The sequence below is a fragment of the Papilio machaon genome, chromosome 28 (genome assembly GCF_912999745.1).
Source record: "Papilio machaon chromosome 28, ilPapMach1.1, whole genome shotgun sequence".
NCBI lineage: Eukaryota > Metazoa > Arthropoda > Insecta > Lepidoptera > Papilionidae > Papilio > Papilio machaon.
The window spans coordinates 4,211,786-4,234,873 of record NC_060013.1 but is presented as its reverse complement, the minus strand read 5'-3'; the positions used below and the strand labels follow the sequence as shown (position 1 = coordinate 4,234,873).

Here is a 23,088-nt window from a genome sequence, read left to right as displayed (position 1 = left end):
GCGGTACCCCTAAGTATCTTTGGAAGATTTCCCCCGACACGAACAAAAAGGGGAGTGTGTTGCAAAAATCTCGCCCATAGCGTCGAATATGCTAAAACAGGGCCTAATTTGGTTTAAAATAAAGAGGGTAATCTATCAGCGGGTGCAACAGAGTGACCAGCGCCGATTGTACAGATTTTTACATGCCATTATTAAATGACTTGACCAATACTCGTAGCTACCTCTATTTTGATGTGGTGTCTTCATTATATCTCCAAAAGAAGATTGGATTATCTTTAAATGATAGGGTCGTGGTCAAACGCAAGCTTATTCGATATAAGAAAAGGTTTACAATGCCACTCTTGACGTCATATCCTGATACTTAATGAACTAAATTTAGTAAATAAACTTATTTTTATGAATTTGACTTAGAAACTTCTAAGAGCATTATCAATTTAAGCTTACACCCCAGACGTTTACATAAAAGAAAAAACTAGATGGCAGTAGACGTTCAAACACAGAAATAAACTTTGTGAAACTAAATTAAACTAATCTAAAATGAATTATTTAACATTTGAGGTAACATTTGAATAAAGTAAATTAAAGTTTTGGAAAATTAATTTCGAAATATATTTATAAAAAAACATTAGAAAAAGTTTTGTGAAATAGGAAACTGACACTGACATTGACAATCAGATGATCGTAACATAACCTAAAAAATATCAAAGTGGAGAAATCGAAATAAATAAACAATACATATTATAACATACTTATATACAAAATGCGATATTTATCACAAATATTCCAACCTGTAATCACAATACCAAGGGATGTGATTATTAAAAATACTGAAATAACATGCAAAAGTCAAAAAGTAAGTCTCGAACAAAACAGATTTATTTTTAAATTTTTCTTTAATAAAACCTCGTTGGTCCCTTAGCTTCTTTTAGAATGTGGCCTAGTCCGACCGACCAGTGCTGGGTTTTTTACAATACTACCCTTAGCTCGGAGAGTACTAAATAAATTGGAAACTTTGGTACATCATTGTATGGAGGAGATTGGAGCTCAAAGGATGTCATTACCATCACTAACTGCTGCAAAACTTTGGGAAAAAACTGGCAGATTACAAGATATTGGTGTTGAATTATTAAAGGTTGAAGATAGACATGGAAAAAAATATGTATTGTCACCAGTGAGTATTGTTTTTTTTTTTAACTAGCAGTACCTGCAACTTCGTCCTCATGGAATAGTATCTTTGGATAGCATTTTGTTAAGACTGCAAAAAGTAGCTGCAATGTTTTGTCTCTGGTTGCAAACTCTTATAAAATTCATATATACTTTACTGTACCAAATACAAGCTTTTCATCCCCCCTTTCAACCTCTTACAACCCTTTTTCTGTATTAAAAAGTAGTCTAAAGAGTATATTATATTTTCGGACCACTGCTTACTTGCCACTGCAACTCAAAGGCGTTTTCGTTTCAGACACATGAAGAAGCTATGGCAGATCTTTTAGCTGATATCGGACCTTTATCTTACAAGCAACTACCATTACTTTTGTATCAAGTAAGTATTATATAATACTGGCAACATTGCAATGCTTAAGTCATTATAATCTAACATATGCATTCACTGTTTTCTTCTTTCTTCCTTTAACTAATATAAAAATGAACATTGTTAGATTAGCAACAAATTTCGAGATGAACCTCGTCCGAAGCATGGTCTGCTGCGTTCTAGAGAGTTCTCAATGTTAGACGCGTACGGTGCACATACAACACATACGTGTGCGAGCGAAACGTACGATAGAGTGACGAATGCGTATAGAAAACTGTTTGATACATTACAACTGCCAATACACAGAGGTAAGTAACTGTAAAATAATGTATTTATGTACAGTGTTGTCTCTGTTGTTTTCTAAGAAAATAAGCAGGATAAGAATGTTATGACGGAATACACTGTCATCATCCTCATCTCACTATACGTCCCCACTGAGGGGCTCGGAGCCTACCCAAGTTAGGTATAACTAGGTCATAGTCAACTATAGCCAAGTGCGAGTTGACTTCACACATATCATTGAATATCTTCTCAGATATGTGCAGCATCACAATGTTTTCCTTCATCATTTAAATCGAAAAACACATTGTTACATGTTGGGATTTGAACCCAGGAGCTGCAGATTGCAAGTCAAGTGCATAACCCCTGAGCCACCGACGCTCTCAAATATTACTGTACATTGACAGTTTCATTCAGACAGTTTTGATGTTGATTTGAAACATATTATACTTGATATTCCCAGTGGCAGCTCCGAGTGGTGCCATGGGTGGTACTCTCTCTCATGAGTGGCAATTGACCGCTGACACCGGAGAGGATATCCTGGATATGTGCCTCAAGTGTGACAGAGTGGTCCGAGCTGAGACTGTGAATGGTGTCTGTGATAAATGTGCGAGTGAGATGAAACGTGTTAATAGTATTGAGGTGAGAAAGTGATAAATTTTCACTAATATTATAAAATAGCTTTTCCGACTCCGTAAGCGCGGTATAAAAAAATGCACACAAGATAAAAAAGTTCCTATGTCCATCTCCTAGTTCTAAGCTACCTCCCCATCAATTTTCAGCTAAATCAGTTCGACTGATCTTGAGTTATAAATAATGTAACTAACACGACTTTCTTTTATATATATAGATGGGAAAGTTTAAATATGTTGTCCGGACAAGCAAAGTAACTTAAATTGATAGAAGAGGGGACATACATAGAGGATATTCCTCCTTGCTTTGTATCCCCTCCTCTGATTAATCTACCTTCTTATGAGAAGAGGGCGGGAAGGGTAAGAGGACTAATATTAGACCTCCGGCACGTACAAGACATATGTTTGTTAGCATTTAATTCCAGAACTGTTGAACAGATCTTGATACAAATCGGAACAGAAATATATTACTGGAATACCGAAAAATATACCATTCCAGTGGGATATATTTGTTTTTACTTGTCATATAATAAATTGGCAACGAAATATTTAGATTTATTATAATTTTATGCGAAGGAAATTGTGGGCAACAGCTAGTATTGCACTCTTTGTAGCTGCAGTGTGACACATTTTGCCCATTGCCCACAGGTAGGGCATACATTTGTGCTGGGCGAGCGGTACAGTGCAGCGCTGGGCGCCCACTACACCGCTCGCGAGACCACGCCCACTCCTATCTACATGTCCTGCTATGGCATTGGTATCACCAGGTTAATACACAAAATTATAAAGTAATATTAAAGTTAAAAAAAAAAACAATAGTCGAGAGTTAATTTAATATTTGAATGTGTCAAATTTATGCGTAAATCGTTACATGAGTGAGACGAAAGAAATGTTATATAATAGAGAGTAAGAGAGATGGACAATCAAAACATGGCGACGTACTAAAGGTGATAATGTACACTTAAGGCCAAGATTAAATTAATGTATCAATGATTTATTTATAATCAACAATACAGAATATCGTCTCAGTAATTGAGAGCTTATTTCTGTTACAGATTGCTAGCGGCCAGTGTGGAGGCGTTAGGTAATGATAAAGCGTTACGTTGGCCGGACGCCATTGCTCCGTACAGACTTCTCATAATCGGACCTAAGGTATGATATATTTAAAAAACAGCTGCCTGTTTAGTTTCTTTTTTACCCACCAAGTGTATTAAGTATGCAGTATGTGGCTCCACTTTCGATTATTGACATTACGGTAAAAGTAGGTTTCATTTATTTATTTAAACAGTTCATTACTAAGTGAGCTAAATAGATTTCAGATACTAAATTCTTTTTATTTTATGTCCAATTGTTCGTTTCCCCACTTATAAAAATGTCCCTGTATACCAGGAGGGTTCGAAGGAATGGTCAGTGGGTGGGTGGGAGGAGGTGGAGCGCCTGGGTCAGGAGTTGGAGCAGGTAGGGCTGGCGGGCGACGTGCTGCTGGATGACAAGCACACACATACCATTGGCAGGCGGATGAAGGCTGCTGACAGGTGAGGCATTTAAAAGTAAAATCCTTTAAAAATAATGGAAATAAATCTTTAATGAGTTTCAATATGATTTCTTTTTCAGAATGGGTTATCCTATAATTGTTGTCTGCGGACGTTCAACAACAGAAAACCCACCTAAATACGAACTGTACACGAGTAAAGCTGTTGGCTATACAGCACCAGTTTTACTGACTCGTACCGAACTTATAGCTGAAGTGGCCAGGATTGCGAGAAATGGCAACATTGATATACAAGTAAAAGATATTGATGTAAAACAAGTGGTCGGCAATTAAAATGCTATTAAATTGTAATTTGTGTTTTTTTTTATTCATTTTATGCATAATATAATGGTTTTAGTAAATGTTGTCAAAAAGAATTTTCGGACTTATGAAATTAAATAAATAACATGGCTGTACGGCCATAGAACCTATGACTTAGACAAAAAATTAATAATAAACGTCAAGTCAATGATAAAATTACAAGTAAAATTAATCGATTTTCTTACAAAAGAATCGATATTTGATCAAAGAGTGAGAAAAATTGATTTTTATTCTTGAAAGTTAATTTAGCACTACGTATAGTTCCACACACTGATAAATGGGTTTATAATTAAGTCGTTGAAAACGTCTACAATATGTCACTTATATATATATTTCATACTCGAAAAATAAATCTAAAAAGTCCTTATACTCTGTGCAGCTAGTCGCAGTGTCATAAAAATCGATATTTTGACAAATCAAACATTAGCCTAAAGCAAGGACAATGATAAGCGATTAATTAAAATATAAATATCGTCATCACAATTTAAAAGGTAAATTAAATAAACTAGTCTTGATTCATTCAAGCTGGCATCAAAACGACTGTACGTATTGGGCTTCCACGGCTTCTCACCAACTATTTCCTATCGTACTGGTTTTCGTGGGTGAGTATTTATATCAAATGATAAAAACAATTTACATAATAACTTAAAATAACTATACAAAATGTGATATTTGCAAGTACGCAAAAAATCACAAGCTTAGAAACAGCATGGAAAAAAATAGTTATATTTTAAGGGAATTTTATATCAAAATGGCTCTATTTATTTTGTGTAGATATACAGAAAACATATGAGAGCTTAGAAATTTGAAAATAACTTTATATTTCATGATAATTTTGATTGCAAGTAGTGATAATTTCTTCTTTTTTTTATAATTGCCGGAAAAAGATGTGTTATTTGAATGTAACTAAAATGATTATTAGAATAAAGTTTAGATCTAGTCTATTGATGGATGGATTGCATGAAAGATGACATCATTGAGAACTGAGTGATGAAAGGACAATGATAGAATAATCTGGAGGATGAAAACTACAAGCCCAAATAGGTTAAGTATAGGGAGACATAGATTTGCAAGTTTTTTCTGTGCTGTAATAACCTATATCACCGATGGCAGTTGTTATTTCTTTTTACTCAATTGACAAAAGGGTAATGTCTTAATGTTTGCAAATTCCATTGCAATCCCATGTAGAATAAACAACCAAACAAATTGTGCCGATCGAGGTGCCATTTGAATCATATGTTTCCTTGGAGTGTCTGTCAGTTTGACAACTATCTTTTTTATAGCTTGTATTGTTTTCTTCCAGCTTTTACTACCAGTGTCGTAACAAATCGGGTATGTCTAATTACGTGGTGGAGGCGCCTGCAGGCCCTGGCCCGGGCGGAGCACGCATCTCCCCTGTGAACATTGAGAATGCTTCATATTCTGTACTCAAGCGTTATAATGATATAGTTAAATCTAAAGAAGATAAACGGGAATACAGGTAATTTATTAAGTTACTTAGAGGCTCCGAGCCCCTCAATGATGGATGTATAGTGAGCTGATGATTATGAATTTATTAAGATTGATTTCCAAACTTAATATGCAATCGTAAAGATTGTTCTGATTATTATTTGTATGGGACAGAGTTTAAAAAAATGGTTATTCTGTACAAAGTATAGAGTAGGTTCTTGAAATGCAATCGAATTAATTTTTTTTTGCATTTGCATATAAAATGGTTTGAAATTGATTATGTTAATATAACTGTGAAATGTTAAATAAAATGATAAGACTCCATTTTGCAAAACATTACCGACACAAACACTGTTTCCGGAACAAAGAAACGTATATAAAAATATATGGTTCTTTGTTAATATTTTAGTTTTTTTTTAAATAGTTTTTATAGAGATGTTCTGTGTGACAATATGTACAGTCAAAAAATAATAATATATAATTATTTATCACAGAAAATGAAAAAAGCAATACTTTTTTTTAAATTGCTCGAATGATGTATAAATTGGAGAGATGAATGGTGATAGGCCACTTTTGACCCTAGCGACACCAACTAAAAGCTTTCAGTTTTTCTCCTAAATGCATTGTATTAAATGAATTATCGAAATAAATAGAAAATATGACACATTTTAGTACAGATGTTTTGAGAAATTTCAAGGATATAGAAACAGTGGTAGATCCCGCAACGTCGGGTCGACCGGTGAAATACCACAACCACACAGAAGACAGGCGTGAAGTGGAAGCAATTCCGCGTTTCGTCTGATGACTGTGGTAGCGGAGGCCTAATTTTAGTCCTCTTTCCCTTACCATCCTTTTCTTAATAGGAAAGGATGGGAAGATGAAGTGGATTTGGCGGAAGAGGGGACGCATAGGAAGGAGAAATATCCTCTTTCTGTGCATCCCCTTCTCCGTTAATTAAAGGTAGGCAACGCATCTGCATTTGCGGATGTGTACGTATACGTACGGATGCGGACGTATCCAGGTAGCCGTTTGCTCGTTTGCCACCTTATGATATAAAAAAAAAACATTTTTATGAGTGTTTATTGCTTTCCAGAGGTCTAGAGTTGACAAATAGATTAAAAGTGTTGTTAGTCAGTGATCCAAGTACTGACAAGTCTGCAGCGGCAATGGCTGTTAATGTCGGTGAGTGTACACTCAGATGCATAGTTGAAATAACCTGACTGACTCCAATAAGCTTACAACTGACAAACAAACCCGATTACATAGAAACATATTTTTGACTTAGGTAAAAAGATTAGGCATTCATAGCAAGTTACAAAAAAAAAAAATTACATACTGAAGATAAGCAAAAGTATGGCTCCTATGTAAAGTATTGTAACCCAGAATTTTCGAAATTGTAATTTATTTTTTAATTAAGATAAAGTTAATCTAATAGTTATAAATAATTTCAGGTTACCTCAGTGATCCGGATGAACTGCCAGGATTGGCACATTTCTGTGAACATATGCTCTTCCTCGGCACTAAAAAGTATCCACAGGTAAAACTTATGTTATCCATCAGTTTTGTAGTCATAAGTAACTTAATTAATACTGATCTGATCTGATCTGCGGATCAGGTTTAGAAAAGCAGTTTAGTGAAAGAAATTAGACCAGTTTACAGCTCAGCTCATTTAGTATATCGGAATGAGCTATGAGTTGCCAATGGTGATAGGAAACATCGATGGCTTCTATAAATAAGATTCAATGTGCAAATTGATAACTTTACAGGAGAGACTCTCAAAATTTCAATCGTACAGGAAAAGATGCCACGTACGCCTTTTTATTTCAGCAAAAAATACACATTTACATCTGTTAATGTGTATTTTTGTTTAGTGCATGTTAAATAAACTAAAAGGTAGTTTTTAACATAAAAAAGTAAAAATCATCAATTTGTTACTTTGGTCAATATACATAGGAACCATCGAGATAGGGAACAGTGTTAGATCCAGCAACAACAATATTTGTTGGGTGCATGAATTGTCCTCGCTCAGTGAAATACCACGACCACACAGAAGACAGGCGTCAAGTGGAAGTAATTACAAGTACAGTCTGATGACGTGTGGTGCCGGAGGTCTAATTTTTAGTCCTTTTTCCTTTCCTATCCTTTTCTTAATAGGAAAGGATGGGAATGGGAAGTGGATTTGGTGGAAGAGGGGAGGCGCAAAGGAAGGAGAAATGTCCTCTTTCTGTGCGTCCTCCGTTGATTAAAGGTAGGCAACGCATCTGTATTTGCGGATGTCTATGGGCAACGGTCACCTCGCTATTTTGGCGAATCCAGGTGGCCGTTTGCTCGTTTGCCATCTTATGATATAAAAAAAAAATGTGTAATGAAATTTTCTCAAAATGTAGCCACTGTGAAGTCTTGTCTATGTTTTTATTGTGAAATATTTCAGGAGAATGAATATAACAAGTTTTTATCAGAGCATGGTGGTTCAGCGAATGCGTATACATCAACAGATTACACTACTTTTTACTTTGATGTGTTGCCACAACATTTAGCTGAAGTTTTGGATATGTGAGTGGTTTTTTTTTGTTATAACTTTTTTTTTAGATATATATAAAGATGAAAATTTTCTTTGTATTATTTGTGTGATCTGTGGAATGGCTATTTTGACATCTGTATTTAGTCTGTGCTAATATTGGAGGGAACTGTCAATGTTTATGTTAGAGTTAAAAAGGAGATATTTCGTGTTAATTAAATGTGATTTCGGGTTTAAAATAATAATAATTAACATTAAATGTCGTTTATTTTTTATAATAGAAGAAATTCAGTTGTGTTTTATTAAATCCTAAGTCAATAAGAGCGTTGGTGGCTCAGGGGTTAAGCAGTTGACTTGCAATCTGCAGGCCCAGGGTTCGAATCCCGTCATGTACCAATGTGTTTTTCGATTTTCGATTTACATATGTACATTTATCCGACGTTCTTACTGTGAAGGAAAACATTGTGATGCTGCACATATCTGAGAAGAAATTCAATGATATGTGTGAAGTCAACCCGCACTTAGCTATGATTGACTATGACCTAGTCATATCTAATTTGGGGTAGGCTCCGAGCCCCTCGGTGGGGACGTATAGTGAGCTGATGATGATGAAGTCAATAAGGAATACGAAAACGTCATATAAAAACTTCATTATTATCTTTGGTTTGTTCTGTATTGTGAATAGAAATTTTGTTTTTTGAAGTTTTTTTTACTTCAATGTACATAAATTGTGGTCCTATTTGCGTATTTCTCTCGCTTTTATAAATTTGAAGCTGTATATCTCTCTTTTACATCTCTCTCTCTTATTCTGACGCTTGTCTGTCCCTCTCTGACGCACACGTGGCTACATATGTCCGTCTCTGTCAGCTTCTCGCAGTTCTTCATCTGTCCGCTGTTCACGGAGTCTGCGACAGGTCGTGAACTGAGCGCTGTTCATTCTGAGCACGAGAACAACGTCTGCAACGACACCTGGCGGCTGAACCAGTTCAATAAGAGTACAGCGGAACCTGGACATCCTTATACCAAGTTTGGTACCGGTATGTACCAGAAAAATAACAACATTGATAAATTTTTCTTTGAATTTGTCGCAGAACCCATTTCAGACTTGTATTTTATGTCATTTCATTGTAACCTTCTGTGACGTAAACGATTGAACTAATTTTGATAAATGTGGTGTCATTGCATACGTATTCTTCCCCTGAGTGTCATAGGTACACAGTTTTTGATGTGAAACATCTATAGGATCACTTGTAAACCGAATCGTTGGCGTGGCGACGCTTGCCGTGGCGACGGGTCGCCACGCTATACTGAGGTATACATATTTTATGTGTTTAGTTTAATAATATTGAATATTTAATATTATTTATTATTACTATGATTATTATTATTCCACATACTTATTAATTTTCTGATTTAATACATTTTTCTTAATATTATTATTATCATTACTATCATTATTATAATTATTATTTATTTAATTATAATATTTAATATTTTATGCACATTACTTGTACACACACGATGTTTCACATCCGCCAGGCGTCCTATGACGGCTTACAAGTTTTTTTTTTAATTTACAGTATGATAAAAATGGTTATATTTATTTATAAGGTAACAAGCAGACTTTGGATGTAATTCCAAAGCAGAAAGGCATCGATGTGCGCAAAGAACTGCTCAAGTTCCACCACACCTGGTACTCCTCTAACATCATGACCTTCGCTGTAGTTGGAAAAGGTTAGTTGATTGTATAAAAAAATACAAATCTTTGTATGGATGGATGATGATTGAATCTTGATGAAATTTGTCACAGATGTGGAACATAGTCTGAAAGAATACATAGGCTAAGTTTTTTTCCGTGCGATCGAAGTCGCGGGTTACAGCTAGTATGTTTATACAAGTTAAGTTAAACTTGGTTAAGCAAGAAACTTGGATAAGAGGGAAATTTCTTTTAGTAAGAAAAATATCTCTTGGATTCTTACTTATCTATGTCCGAATGTATATAGACATAACTACAGAAATTAAAATTATTTCAGATGTTTTTTATAAATGCCGCAGAACCCAAAATAATGATTTTTTTAAGATCTTTGTCTGTGTGTTTGTGTTCTCAAATCTCAAAAATTGTTTAACTGATTTCAATGCTGTTTTCATTAGTCTGTTGAGTTAAATATAACTTAAAATCTAGTGTTTATTACATTACAAAAAAAACTGTAAAAGACCATATTTAGGACTTTTACAGTTGTCTGTTCTAATGCGGTCCGAGTTTATGGCTCTATTATTTTATGTCGCAAAGTTAATTGGTCATTAAGATACGCTTGTTGTAGATGTCTCAAGCTAAATTATCACTTTAGGACTCTGAGTACGGTCGATAGTCAAGGTAATTCTCTTCCTTGTAGAAAGTCTTGATGAGTTAGAAGCGATGGTGGTACCTCTCTTCTCTGCCATTGAAGACCGCGATGTGACCCCTCCCGCGTGGCCGCAGCACCCCTTCCCCCCCTCGCGGTGTCGCAAACGCGCCTACTGTCTGCCTGTGAAGGACCTCAGGAGTCTGTCTATAGAGTTTCCTATACCTGACTATCTCAAACATTATAAGAGTGGGGTGAGTCTATATACGCGAGATACGTCTGTACGCGAGAGTCATCGTCCTGTCTTGATGGACGACCTTCACAAGGGGGAACCTTTAGAAACGAGAAAGATATCGTGGTCGCTTGGGTTCTTACTTATACAGGTTTGACTAATTTCTCGTGTCTAGATACCAATCAGTCACCTAGGTCGTCCGTCTAAACCGGACAAAGACTCTCGCTTATAGTGGCTTCTTGCTTCAGTTTAAATTGTATATTAAAACAAAGATTGGTAAAATTTTTGTCTGTATGTTTGTGTTCGCTAATCTAAAAAATGGCTTAACCGATTTTAATGCGGTTTATTTTAAATTATTGAATTAAGTTTCACTTAAAATTTAGTTGTTGGTTAAACTCAATAAGTGTAAAAATAAAAAAGTTATATCAATTCAAATCGAAAGTTGATGTTTTTACATTTAAGTTAAGTTGATCTCGTATTTATTTGGTCTTGTATGTAATCAAGGTTCAGCTTATACTGGTTAGAGATAAATAGATTTATATTTTCACAACAGCCTATTTACTACTTGTCACACTTGTTGGGACACGAGGGTCCAGGCAGTTTGCTCGCCGCACTCAAGGACAAGGGTTGGGTTGACAGGTGACAGCTTTTACTTAATTATATCATTTTTAACAGTGGTACATCACACAACACAGAAAACTGACGTCAAGTGGAAGTAATTCCAAGTACAGTCTGATAAGTCTGATGCTGGAGGACTAATTTTAGTCCACCACCCTTGTTAAGAAAGGATGGGAAGGGAAATTTAATTTGATGGTGAAGGGGACGTATAGCTGAAGGATATATCCTTTTTCTGTGCGTCTCCTTTGTCGATTTAAAGTTAGCATTTTCATTAAGGATGTCTCTGAGTAGCGATCGCTTCGCTTTTTAGGCGTATTTAGGTGACTGTTCGTTTGATAACTTATGATATAAAAAGATCGATTAACTGTAACTCGAATAATAATTATGAATCTAGCAATTATCGTTGGTTTCTGAGAACATTATCTCTATATAAATAGAGATAATAATAATAATATAGTTTAAAAGGTTTCAAAAACCCACTGTTAGACTATAGAAGGTCAAATTCTTTACAAGACGTCCATTACTCTTTATATTGTTGTCGAAAATGTTGTAATTTTGTCGAAATTTTCTAAATTACGATGGCTCCTACGTAAACTATGATATGTATGAATCACAAAATTTACAAAACAAAACTTTTATAAACTTACAATAGACAATAAAAATCTACAGTTCTTATTCTTTTTAATTTTACTTTCAAATTTACATAGATATTAGTATTTATCAAATAAATTGAAAAAAATAAAACAGGTTGTAAATCGTAAGATTGTGGTTTACGATACTTTACATAGGAGCCATTGATTTTTTTTTATTAGTTTTAGCTTTAAATGTGCATTTGTATGAATTTGTATTGCAATGGGGGGTTTATTTGTGTGTAGTTTAGAGGGGGGAGGACGTACTGGGGCGCGAGGTTTCGGCTTCTTCGAGGTGCACGTCGACCTCACAGAAGACGGCCTGGAACATGTTGATGATATAGTTAATATGGTCTTCCAGGTATGTACAGTTAATAAAATTGGAATGTCTTTATGTAATGTTGAAAAAAATGTTCATATTTTTTGCAACATTTAACGAAAAAAAAAAAAATTTTTTTTGTCTATCTGTCCGTCCGCAAGTCTACATTTGTTCCTGGTAATCTTTGAAAGAGCTAGACTGATTTTGACGGGACTTTCACTGGAAGGTAGATGATGGACGAGGGCATGTAATAGGTTTTTTTCCTGAGCTAAAGAAGTCAAATGGAAGAAAAAATTAATTTTTGTATGTTTTCTGTTGGATAAATTGTTGCCAATGCAGATTAGTGTATAAAAAATACAAAAAAAAAATGAAATAAAAAGGTGAACGAACACATTTTTGACAATATTTAAATTAAAAAAATCTAAAGTTTGTTATAGTGCAAGAAAAAATTTTCGTTAAACAAAAAAAAATTTTTTTTGGATTTTTTCAACAAGAAACTTCTCTGTAGTCTTCATTACATTCTACCAAAGTTAAGATACAAATATACGCAAGTTGATATTTTTTCATATTTTTTGGTTTTTTTCCCCAGTACATTTCAATGCTACGTGAAAAAGGTCCCCAACGTTGGATGTGGGATGAACAGAGAGAGACTTTATCTACGGATTTCACGTACAGAGATGTACAGGATCCCAGGTCTTTTGTTGTTAAACATGTGCACATGTTACAGGTGAGGTCTTCTCACTCACTTATATGTGAAACGATAGAGATTTGTTGATTTTTTCTCTTTTTCACTCTTACGTGGTGTTATAGAGACGTTATTTGTAAGAAAGAAAGATAAAATATTTATTGCCACTCGAAAAAAAAAATACAATCAAAAAAGAAAAAAAAAAACTTGAGAGGTGTGTTGGGACACCCGGATGGAACGAAGTTCCTTTCTATTAATTAGTGAAGGAACCAATGTTTATTCTATGAATAAAAAACTTAAGTCTTCACAAGAAGTACATTTTATTTATATGAATGGTGAAGTAGCGCTCATTCGTCGTTAACATACTTACTATAGCAAAAAGTGTCGTGACAACTTTTCGTAAGAATTTTTTCCGTCTAGCCCCCTTTCACAACGCGCGATAAGGAACTTCGTTCCAAAAACACACATACAAGGCAAAAAGTGTGTCAAAAGAGAGCCAGCTCAGCGAAGCAGGGACAGACTAAACTGTCCCTGCACTGGTTTTCAGCTGGCACCTATAAAAAAAATAATTTTAATAATAAAAAAAAGAAAAAATCTTATCTTTGTATGAATGTGGTTGCGCAGGAATTTCCAATGGAGGACATCCTGAGTGCATACTACCTGTTATCAGAGTGGAAGCCTGAGCTGATAGAGGAGGTACTGTCCCGGCTGGTGCCGAAAAATGTCAGGATAGGAGTTGTCGCCAAGTTAGTTATTTCATCAACTTTTTACTACTTACTGTGGGTTTCTGAGACTGAGAAAGTGTCCTTTAATTTGGGAAATCTTGGTATGGCTCCAACGTAAACTATCGTAAGTTACGATTATGTGATTTACCACGTGTTTTTTTTTATTAATCTGTTAAATACTAATTTCTGTGTTAAGTTAAAAATATCATTGAAAAACTCATATTCGAAGGGATTTAATTAATCGTATTAAAGTTTTGTTATGCAAAATTTGTTTTTCAAACATACCATAGTTTACGTTGGAGCCTTCATCGGATGTGCTTATTGAAGGCATAATTTTATTTCTCTACCCCTTTCCCATTCTTCTTACAGACAAAAGATAGAAAGTAAATTTGGCGGGGTAGGGGATATAACAGGGAAATATTTTCCACATCATAACCTAATATAAAATTATAGATGACTATGTCTAGTTTTTCGTTTGAAATCTTCTGCTATGAAAAAATACCCTTTTTTCCAGACGTTTTGCGGACAAATGTACTCAAGTAGAATCTTGGTACGGTACAAAATATCTTCAAGAGGACATAGAGGATAGTAAGATAAAGGTAAATTCACACTCAGGGGAAAAATACGATCTTTTTCTTATCTCACTGTGAATGACAATGACAACTTAAATTTTAAATTCAATACGACAAAACACTTAAACACCGACAAAGTTATCTGACCCGACAGTCATAAGTTTAATTGTCATGTCATGCCTACTCACACTCAATGTTATTATGTAATATAGAGAATTTTATTTTTATTTTGTCTCCGCAAAGTCGCGTTTGTTCCGGGTAATCTCCGGAACGACTGGACCTATTTTGACAAGACTTTGTCGGGAAGGCAGCTGATGTACGCGGTCATGTTATAGGCTACTTCTTGTGCCGCGTTAACGAAGTCTTGAACAATCGCTAGTCTATACATAAAAAATTACCTAACAAATTGATAAAAATAATTGAGTCCGGTTTTTTTTCATTAAAAAAGAAGTAAAAATCACTGGTTTTAGGAAAATAGTTATGTTCTGGTATTATTTAGGAGTGGGAGGAAGCTCGGGCGGGTCCGGAGCTGCATTTGCCGCATCCCAACCAATTCTTGCCCGAACGCCTCGAACTTGAGACCTCACACGACCCTACCGCGGACTCCATCGCACCCATCATACTTAAGGTATGTATGGATGTATCTTGCATTGTAGCAAATAAGCTTAAGGTGTAAGTAAAATTTAGTTATTTTTTAGATTCTATAGCAGCGCCACCTACCGGATCCAAAGTTATTATGTATTTTGTATTTTTTTTTAGGACACTCCTCTAATGAGACTATGGTTCAAACGGGACAACGAGTTCAAGTTACCTAAGGCATACATAGCTATAGATTTGTTCAGGTACTAAGATTTTTTTTGTCTGTCGATTTGTCTGTGTGTTTGTGTGCGATAATCTCAGAAATGGCTCAACCGATTTGAATGCGGTTTTCACTAATCTATTGTTGTTAGCTTTACTTAAAATTTAATGTTTGTTTAATTATAATTAGTGCATAAGTAAAAAAGTTATGTCAGTTTCTGACATTTTGGTTTCCATCTAAGATACATCGGTAGGATTAAGTCTAAGGGGATGAGTTCTGATGTGACGAAAGATAGATCAGAAACAAAGCAAAGAAAACCTAGTGACACGACATAGAATGGGATTAGACCAGGGTAATGGTGACTGTTCCAGTCCCCTGTCGTACGCGGACCCTGAGAGCTGCGCGCTGCTGTCTGTGTGGGTGTTGCTGATCAGGGATGGTCTGCAGGAGTACGCGTACGCCGCGGAGTTGGCAGGTCTCAGGTGGAACGTCACTATCGCCAAGCAGGCTGTCAACGTGAGTACTCACGACTTAACGTAGATAGGTAGGCAGAGGTAAAGGTGGATGTATGACGGATTGTAAAATTGATGTCGATTGACGTGACTTATTCTCATATTGAAATTGATGTGACTTATTTTAAAATTGTCGTGCGAAATGTAAAATTAACGTGACTTACTGTAAAATTGACGTGGAGGATTGTAAAATTGACATGACTTATTGTAAAATTAACGTGACAGAATGTAAAATTGACGTGGCGGGATGTAAAATTGACATGACTTATTGTTAAATTATCGTGATGTGCTGTAAAATTGACTTGGCGGATTGTAAAATTGACATGACTTATTGTAAAATTAACGTGACGGATTGTAAAATTAAGTTTTGACGGGATTTATAATCTTTGACATGACTTATTGTAAAATTCACCAGTAAAGTTAAACGATCAGTTGCTACACAACCTTTAGATGTGACGTGACATTAACGTGACGTTAACGTGACGTTGACGTGACGTGTTTTCCCGTGTATTTCAGATTGTAATCGAGGGTTACGACGACAAGCAGCACGTGTTGTTGGACAAGATAATTGACCATGTGGTAAACTTTAAGACGGACCCAAAAAGATTCAATATAATGAAAGAAAATCATATCAGAGCCATTAAGAACTTTGATGCGGAACAACCTTATCAGGTATGTTTTATAATTTTACTAACATTTTGATAATTATAAATCCGTCAGATTGTGATTTAATATTTTTGTGTTTTATTTTGTAACATTTCGACAGCACGCCGTGTACCAACAATCACTTTGTCTCACTGACATGGTTTGGACTCGCTGCGAGCTGTTAGCCGCTGCTAAAGGTGATATCACCATGACACCATATGACACTAATACAATGACACACACTTTTTTCTATTAAATTCATTTCAAAGTTATCAATTTTACTATTTTGTAAGCAAGTCTTTAGTCTCTGCTTACCCTTATAGGTTACTAGCGTGAGTTATGTACTAATATATATATTGAAACATTGTCTATTTTGTTGTCAAAGCAAATGAAAAGGATAATTGTATTATTAATATTGAATAACTAAAATAACACTTTTTTTTTCGTATTTTCGATCCATTTAGTAAATGTATATATTTTGTTTATTAAATTTTGTATTTATTTGACATATTGAAAAAGAATTGTCAAAAAAATTAGTAAATATTTTTAACTATCAGGGAATTTGACGGTATTATATTAAGAGACAGTAGTTTGGACGTTTCGTAACCAAAAAGATGCAGTGCAAACTAATTTATCTATATATATATAAAAGAAAGTCGTGTTAGTTACACTATTTATAACTCAAGAACGGCTGAATCGATTTGACTGAAAATTGGTGGGGAGGTAGTATAGAACTAGGAAACGGACATAGGATAATTTTTACCCCGTTTTCTATTTTTTATTCCGCGCGGAAGGAGTCGCGGGTAAAAGCTAGTTTTGTATATGACGTAGTTCGTATCGTTGTTGGGTCACCGCGAAATGCTCAGACTGTACATTTGCAGTGTAATTTTTGGAGTGTTTTTATTTTATTTTGGGGGAAATGTTTGTTAGATATGAATGTGGAGAAGTTGGATGTGTTCGTGAGTCGTCTGCTGAGGAAGGTGCATGTTGAAGCTCTGATGATGGGGAACATCACCAGGGAGAGAGCTCTCAACATGGCTGACAATATTGAGAACAAGTTAGTACATTTGAATATGGTTTTTTGTACACATATTGTATGGATGGATGTTTGTTTGAATGTCTCCTGAATTCAGATGTAGAACATAGTCTGGAAGAATATATAGTTTACTAATTAAGATTTTTTTTTAATTAATTGCGGACGAAATCGCATATGACAACTACTGTTAATATTTTTTTTCTGTCTGTATTTGTTCCTAATAATCTCTGAAACGACTGGATCTATTTTGATGGGACTTTTACTGGAAGGTAGATGATGTACTCAGGCATGTTATAGGATATTTTTTTTTTGTATTTGGAGACGAAGTCGCGGGCGACAGCTAGTAATAAACATATGATATATTTTGAAATACTTTTTTTTGTAGATTACCAAAAGACGCCAGACCTTTGTTAGCTCAGGAATTAATTTTATATCGTGAAGTGGAATTAGGCAAAGGTAAGTTATAATGCAACTGTTATTTATATTGTGTCCGTGAGTGTACGTACATTGGTACAATCGTAAACACAATTGTAAGTTATCTACTGTTATTTATATATAAAATAATGATACAATCACAAACATAATTGTCTTACTTTCTAGGTTAATACTAATTTGATACAGTCACATGTGACGTTATAAAAAATTCTGGTACAGTCACAAACAACACATGTTGCGGTAACACACACAAAATTCTACACAATTAGGTATAATCACGGTCAAAACGTTTAGGATTACATTCAATTGAATCGCGTACATACTTATTGCGGTACACTCGCAAACATAACATCTTGTTATCTAATTTTATTGACAGAGAATAACATATATATAAAAGTTTGTATAGTGAAATACATTTTGGTACAATCACAAACACATGTCGGTAGGTTCGTGGTTCCTCCGTAGTACAGAGAATAACGTGCACAAGTCGTCGTGCGCGCTCGTGTACTACGCGTGTGGTCCGCGTGCAACGCGCGCTAATGTCGCGTTGGAGCTGGTCGCGCACGCGCTCGCTGAACCAGCATTCAATGTTCTCAGGACTAAGGTATGTGTCTCTGAGAGACAATCAAATGTTAGGTATAAAAGTTATCTATACTAATATTGTAAATAGGAAACATTTCTTTGTCTCTTTGCAATTAATAAGTTTTGAAACTATTGAACTTGTTTAGAATTCTTTTACTGTTGTAAAACTACGCTATATCTTGGTTACTATGTTTTTACTAGATTTTTTAATGACGCGTGAACGAAGTCACAGGTAATTGCTAATGTTAGAACTAAAATGATTGATATGAGCATTGTTCTGTCTCTGAGAGGCAATCATAGAGTAGCGAACTGTAGATGTTAGTTTTTTTTATCTGGGAACGGGATTTATTAAGAAAGTCGATGTTTTCATAATTTTGAACCGCCAATAGTTTAACGTTTTAAATTGGCAGCAATTGCTTATTGTTTGTTTTATTTGTCAGGAGCAACTTGGCTACATAGTGTTCAGCGGTGTGAGGCGCTCCAATGGCGCTCAGGGGCTGCGGCTGGTGGTGCAGAGTGACCGCCATCCTGAATACCTCGAGCAGAGGATAGAAGCCTTCCTCAAGACTTCACAGGTCAGGCAGACACACATTTTGTGAACGATTGCTTTAAGACAGAGATCTAGGATAGAGAATTATAGTTCTCAATCCATGGCGGAATTGACGGTAGTCATAAAACTAACTAAAATACTTAGTATATAAGAATTGAAATTAGCGCCAGTTTTAAAGTTGTAACTTTGAAACTAGATGGCGCTGTTGTCAATTTTTTAATATCTACTTGGAAGTTTGTTTTTTCATTGTGTATCTTTAGGAAGACTTGGAGAACATGAGTGAGGAGATGTTCCTGAAGCACAGGTCGACATTGGCAGCTCAGAGGCTGGAGCGACCAAAGCGTATGGCAACTAAAGCTGCTCGCATTTGGGCTGAGATCATCACACAGGTTGTATATTATTCTTAAATATTCATCATCATCAGCTTCACTATACATCCCCACTAAAGAGCTCGGAGTCTACCCTAAGTTAGATATGACTAGGTCATAGTCAACTATAGACAAGTGCGAGTTGACTTCACACATATCATTGAATTTCTTCTCAGATATGTGCAGGTTGTAAGAACGTACGATAAATGTACAGATTTAAATAGATAAACACAATGGTGCATGTCGAGATTCCAACTCAGGACTTGTAGATTGCAATTCAAATGTTTAACTTCTGAGCCACAGACGCTTCTTTAAAATACTATGCTGTGGTTTTTTTACTATTTTATATAAAAGAAGGCAAACGAGCTGAGAATACAACGAAGTCTATAAACATTCAGAACAAGTGTGGTGTCATTCTGTTTTTTTTTTCATTTCCTGAGTGTCATAGGGTTCAGTCAGTTGTTTTTTTTTAATTTTTTTTATCAACAAATTCCAACTTTTATAATGTAAAATCTACATTTAGCATAAAATTATCTGAATGTTTTGTTTGTTTGTCTGTTAGGTGTACAACTTTGACAGGCCGCGTGTGGAAGTAGAACAATTAAATACAATAACTAAAGATGAATTGTTACAATTCTACAAGGTTAGTTTGATATTAATTATAATATTATTTTAATCTTTTTATTAAACAATGTGAAGCTTCTGTTTGTATTATACTCTATGATGTATACTCTTTGATTGTGTCAAAGAGTATACATCATAGAGTATGTATGTCAAAGAGTAACGAATTAATCATTTATTGCTTTTGTTTTTGTACAGATTTAATTTATTTTTAATACTAGTTGTTGCCCGCGACTCTGTCCGCGTTGAATTAAATAAAGCTTAATAAGTAGTCTATTTGTTCTTTCAGATTTTGTTCTGAATTTATGACAAATTTCATCAAAATCTGTTGAAACATTCCGGAGAGAACTTCTAACAAACATACATCTTACTTATATTATAAATTAGCTTTTACCCGCGACTCCGTCCGCGCGGAATAAAAAATAGAAAACGGGGTAAAAATTATCCTATGTCTGTTTCCTGGTTCTAAGCTACCTGCCCACCAATTTTCAGTCAAATCGATTCAGCCGTTCTTGAGTTATAAATAGTGTAACTAACACGACTTTCTTTTATATATATAGATATGCGAATATTTAGATGTATTAATGAAATTTCTCAAATATAGAACACATAGGTTATTTATTAAGTTTTATTTAAATCCAAGACAGACGTAGTCGCAGACAACTAGTTAATATATATATATTTATATCTCTGACTTAAATAGTTCAGAGTCTATTATAACTAATTTACATTAATTCCAGTTGTAACAATTTATCTTCTAGATTTATTATATAATTCCAGAAGTACATAAGCGCAGAGTCTTGTGACAGACAGAAGTTATCAGTACATGTGATATCAACAGCAGAAGGTGGAGCAGGAGCTGAACATACAGAAGACACAGAAGATAAGGAAAATCAAGAGGTATTTACACTTAGTGTAGGTTTCTGAGACTGAAATATACGTTTAAGACATCTCTATTGAATAAGTTCCCGTTCCCTTCCCACATCTTATGAGGAAATCATGGGAAGGGGAAATGGATTTCACAGATTTCACAGATAAGGGGACCTCATTGAGGTGCTTTAAGTCCACCCCAAATTAGATATGACTATGTCATAGTCAACTATAGCCCAGTGCAAGTTGACTTCACACATATCATTGAATTTCTTCTCAGATATGTGCAGTTTACAAAGATGTTTTCCTTCACAGTGAGAACATCAGATAAATGTATATATGTAAATCGAAAAATACATTGGTAAATGTCGGGATTCGAACTCAGGACCTGCAGATTGCAAGTCAAGTGCTTAACCACTGAGCCACAGACGCTCTTAAGAGCTTAGCGAATAAAGGGATTAAGGGTGGAAAATATTATTTTTCTCAGCTTCTTCTTTGTTGATTTAAGATTAGTAAATGTATCTGCAATTGTAGTGATTTCGCCATTTTAGCGAATTTAATTGTTCACATGTTAATTTTGAAATGTTTTCAGAATGAATCAAAAGCAGTTCGTATTGAAGATTTGGTTGAGTTTAAATGTCGCAGAAGACTTTATCCACTTCCAACTTCTCACATGAACATACCTCGCAAAGGAACACAATGCAAATTATAAAATAAATTATTATTTATTAACTGAAATGATCTTTTATTTTAATTTATTTTCAGGAATAAATATTACACTATTTATAAATTAATAATTCATCTTTAAAAAAAAAATAAAAAAAAGAAGAATAGACAATAAAAGATTAATTTAGTAATCCGTCCGCGCGGTTTAAAAAAAAACGTAATAAGTAACCTATGTGTTATTCCAGACTATGTTCTACATCTGTGACTAATTTCATCGATATGTTGAGACATTCCGGAGATAACTTCAAACAAACATCCATACATCCAAACATTTGCATTTATAATATTAGTCAAATGTACAAAACGATTCTAATAATATTTTTAAAAGTATTGTTTTGATTAAGCCTAAATTTTAAATCTATTAAAAACTTAAAATATTTGTGTGTGCCATCGTTCACTGTTTCCTTTCACTATCAATAGACGAAAAAAAATAACAGATTTTTAAAAAGAAATGACAAAGTGTTTGAAGCTAGGTTTTTGCTCAATTTAGTTGTTTTGACTGTTTGTATATTTATTATTTGCCGTTTGTCCGTTTGTACAAATACATGGAGCTAGAAAGTACGTAACGTTCCACAGTACACATTTAGTATATAATTTTAAAATTATTTATATTTGTCTGTTAAGTTTTACGATTATTGTTATAATAGTAAATAATAAAACATTGAAACATTAAATGTTGTTTTTAATTTAAAATTGATTAAAAAAAATCCCGATAACAGAATGTTATGTATACAAAGTAGCGCCATCTGTTAGGTATATTTTGAAACAAAGATTTATAAAATATTTAATTAAATTCTTATTTAACATAAAATACTTTCCTGATTAAGATTAAACTCAAAAAATGAAATAAAAACAATTGTATGACATAAAAAAGTTGTGGCAAGTGAGATTATAACTCGTTTTTACTCACTAAATTACAATATTATAAGAGAACGTCAATTGAAAATTTGTTGACTGTGCCTACTATCTTAATTCATGAGCTTAATATTCATTCGAGGGTGTCAATTTTACTGAAAGACTTTAGAGAAGAATAATATATAAGTCAAATTACTGAATTTTCGCTGTTTCACAATAAATAGGTCACAGAATAAATCGTAAGTTTTCAGTTCGCTAAAGTAATGGCGCTTTGCATTTGACAGTTGACGCGCGGCAGTCGTTTTGGCGGGATTTACGTTAGCCATAAAAACATGGCCGCTATATATGTGATATTTATCGTACTCTGTTGTAGACAGCAAGCGTTCAATGGAGGATATTTTTCTATGGACGCCAGTGAGAAACTACGCCATTTAAAAGTACAACGCGTTTCGTGTAAAAATGAATTTCAACTAGCGCCATAATGACACGTCATAGATCTCAAATCGAAAAAAAAAGATTTGTTGATTAAATAAGATTTTAAAATCTTTGTCAAAAAACTAGTTCTAAAGTAATAATCAGATAGTTTTTTTTCTAAGTTTACTTCTCTAGTATTATCTACAGATTCACAATAAACTAGAAACAAACAAACTTTTCTATCTAAATTTAGCGTTACCAGGCGTCCGGATAAAGCCGGACATAGACGGTT

At 34.5% G+C, this 23,088-nt stretch overlaps 2 protein-coding genes across 3 annotated transcripts; both read left to right on the top strand.

Moving 5' to 3' along the window:
- The first annotated feature begins 715 nt into the window (after positions 1–715).
- On the top strand, positions 716–4,267 carry LOC106716965 (probable proline--tRNA ligase, mitochondrial). Its single transcript, XM_014510650.2, has 9 exons — positions 716–853; positions 920–1,171; positions 1,463–1,543; positions 1,659–1,839; positions 2,274–2,452; positions 3,091–3,209; positions 3,498–3,594; positions 3,832–3,977; positions 4,057–4,267. The coding sequence occupies exons 1-9, from the start codon at positions 761–763 to the stop codon at positions 4,265–4,267; spliced, it is 1,359 nt and encodes a 452-aa protein (XP_014366136.2). The 5' UTR covers positions 716–760.
- A 433-nt stretch (positions 4,268–4,700) lies between these two features.
- LOC106716963 (insulin-degrading enzyme) lies at positions 4,701–21,529 on the top strand. Of its 2 annotated transcripts, none has more exons than XM_045685159.1 (26): positions 4,701–4,896; positions 5,598–5,774; positions 6,837–6,925; positions 7,195–7,280; positions 8,175–8,296; positions 9,129–9,298; positions 9,873–9,995; positions 10,655–10,857; positions 11,389–11,474; positions 12,329–12,443; positions 12,991–13,128; positions 13,711–13,832; positions 14,326–14,410; positions 14,883–15,011; positions 15,143–15,225; positions 15,554–15,698; positions 16,211–16,366; positions 16,461–16,536; positions 17,270–17,396; positions 17,761–17,831; positions 18,257–18,414; positions 18,833–18,967; positions 19,203–19,331; positions 19,873–19,953; positions 20,712–20,831; positions 21,394–21,529. In XM_045685159.1, the coding sequence occupies exons 2-26, from the start codon at positions 5,629–5,631 to the stop codon at positions 21,511–21,513; spliced, it is 3,015 nt and encodes a 1,004-aa protein (XP_045541115.1). In that variant the 5' UTR covers positions 4,701–4,896; positions 5,598–5,628; the 3' UTR covers positions 21,514–21,529. The 2 variants fall into 2 exon arrangements, with proteins under 2 accessions (XP_045541115.1, XP_045541116.1); XM_045685160.1 differs by having other exon boundaries at positions 4,713–4,785.
- The last annotated feature ends 1,559 nt before the right edge of the window (positions 21,530–23,088 follow it).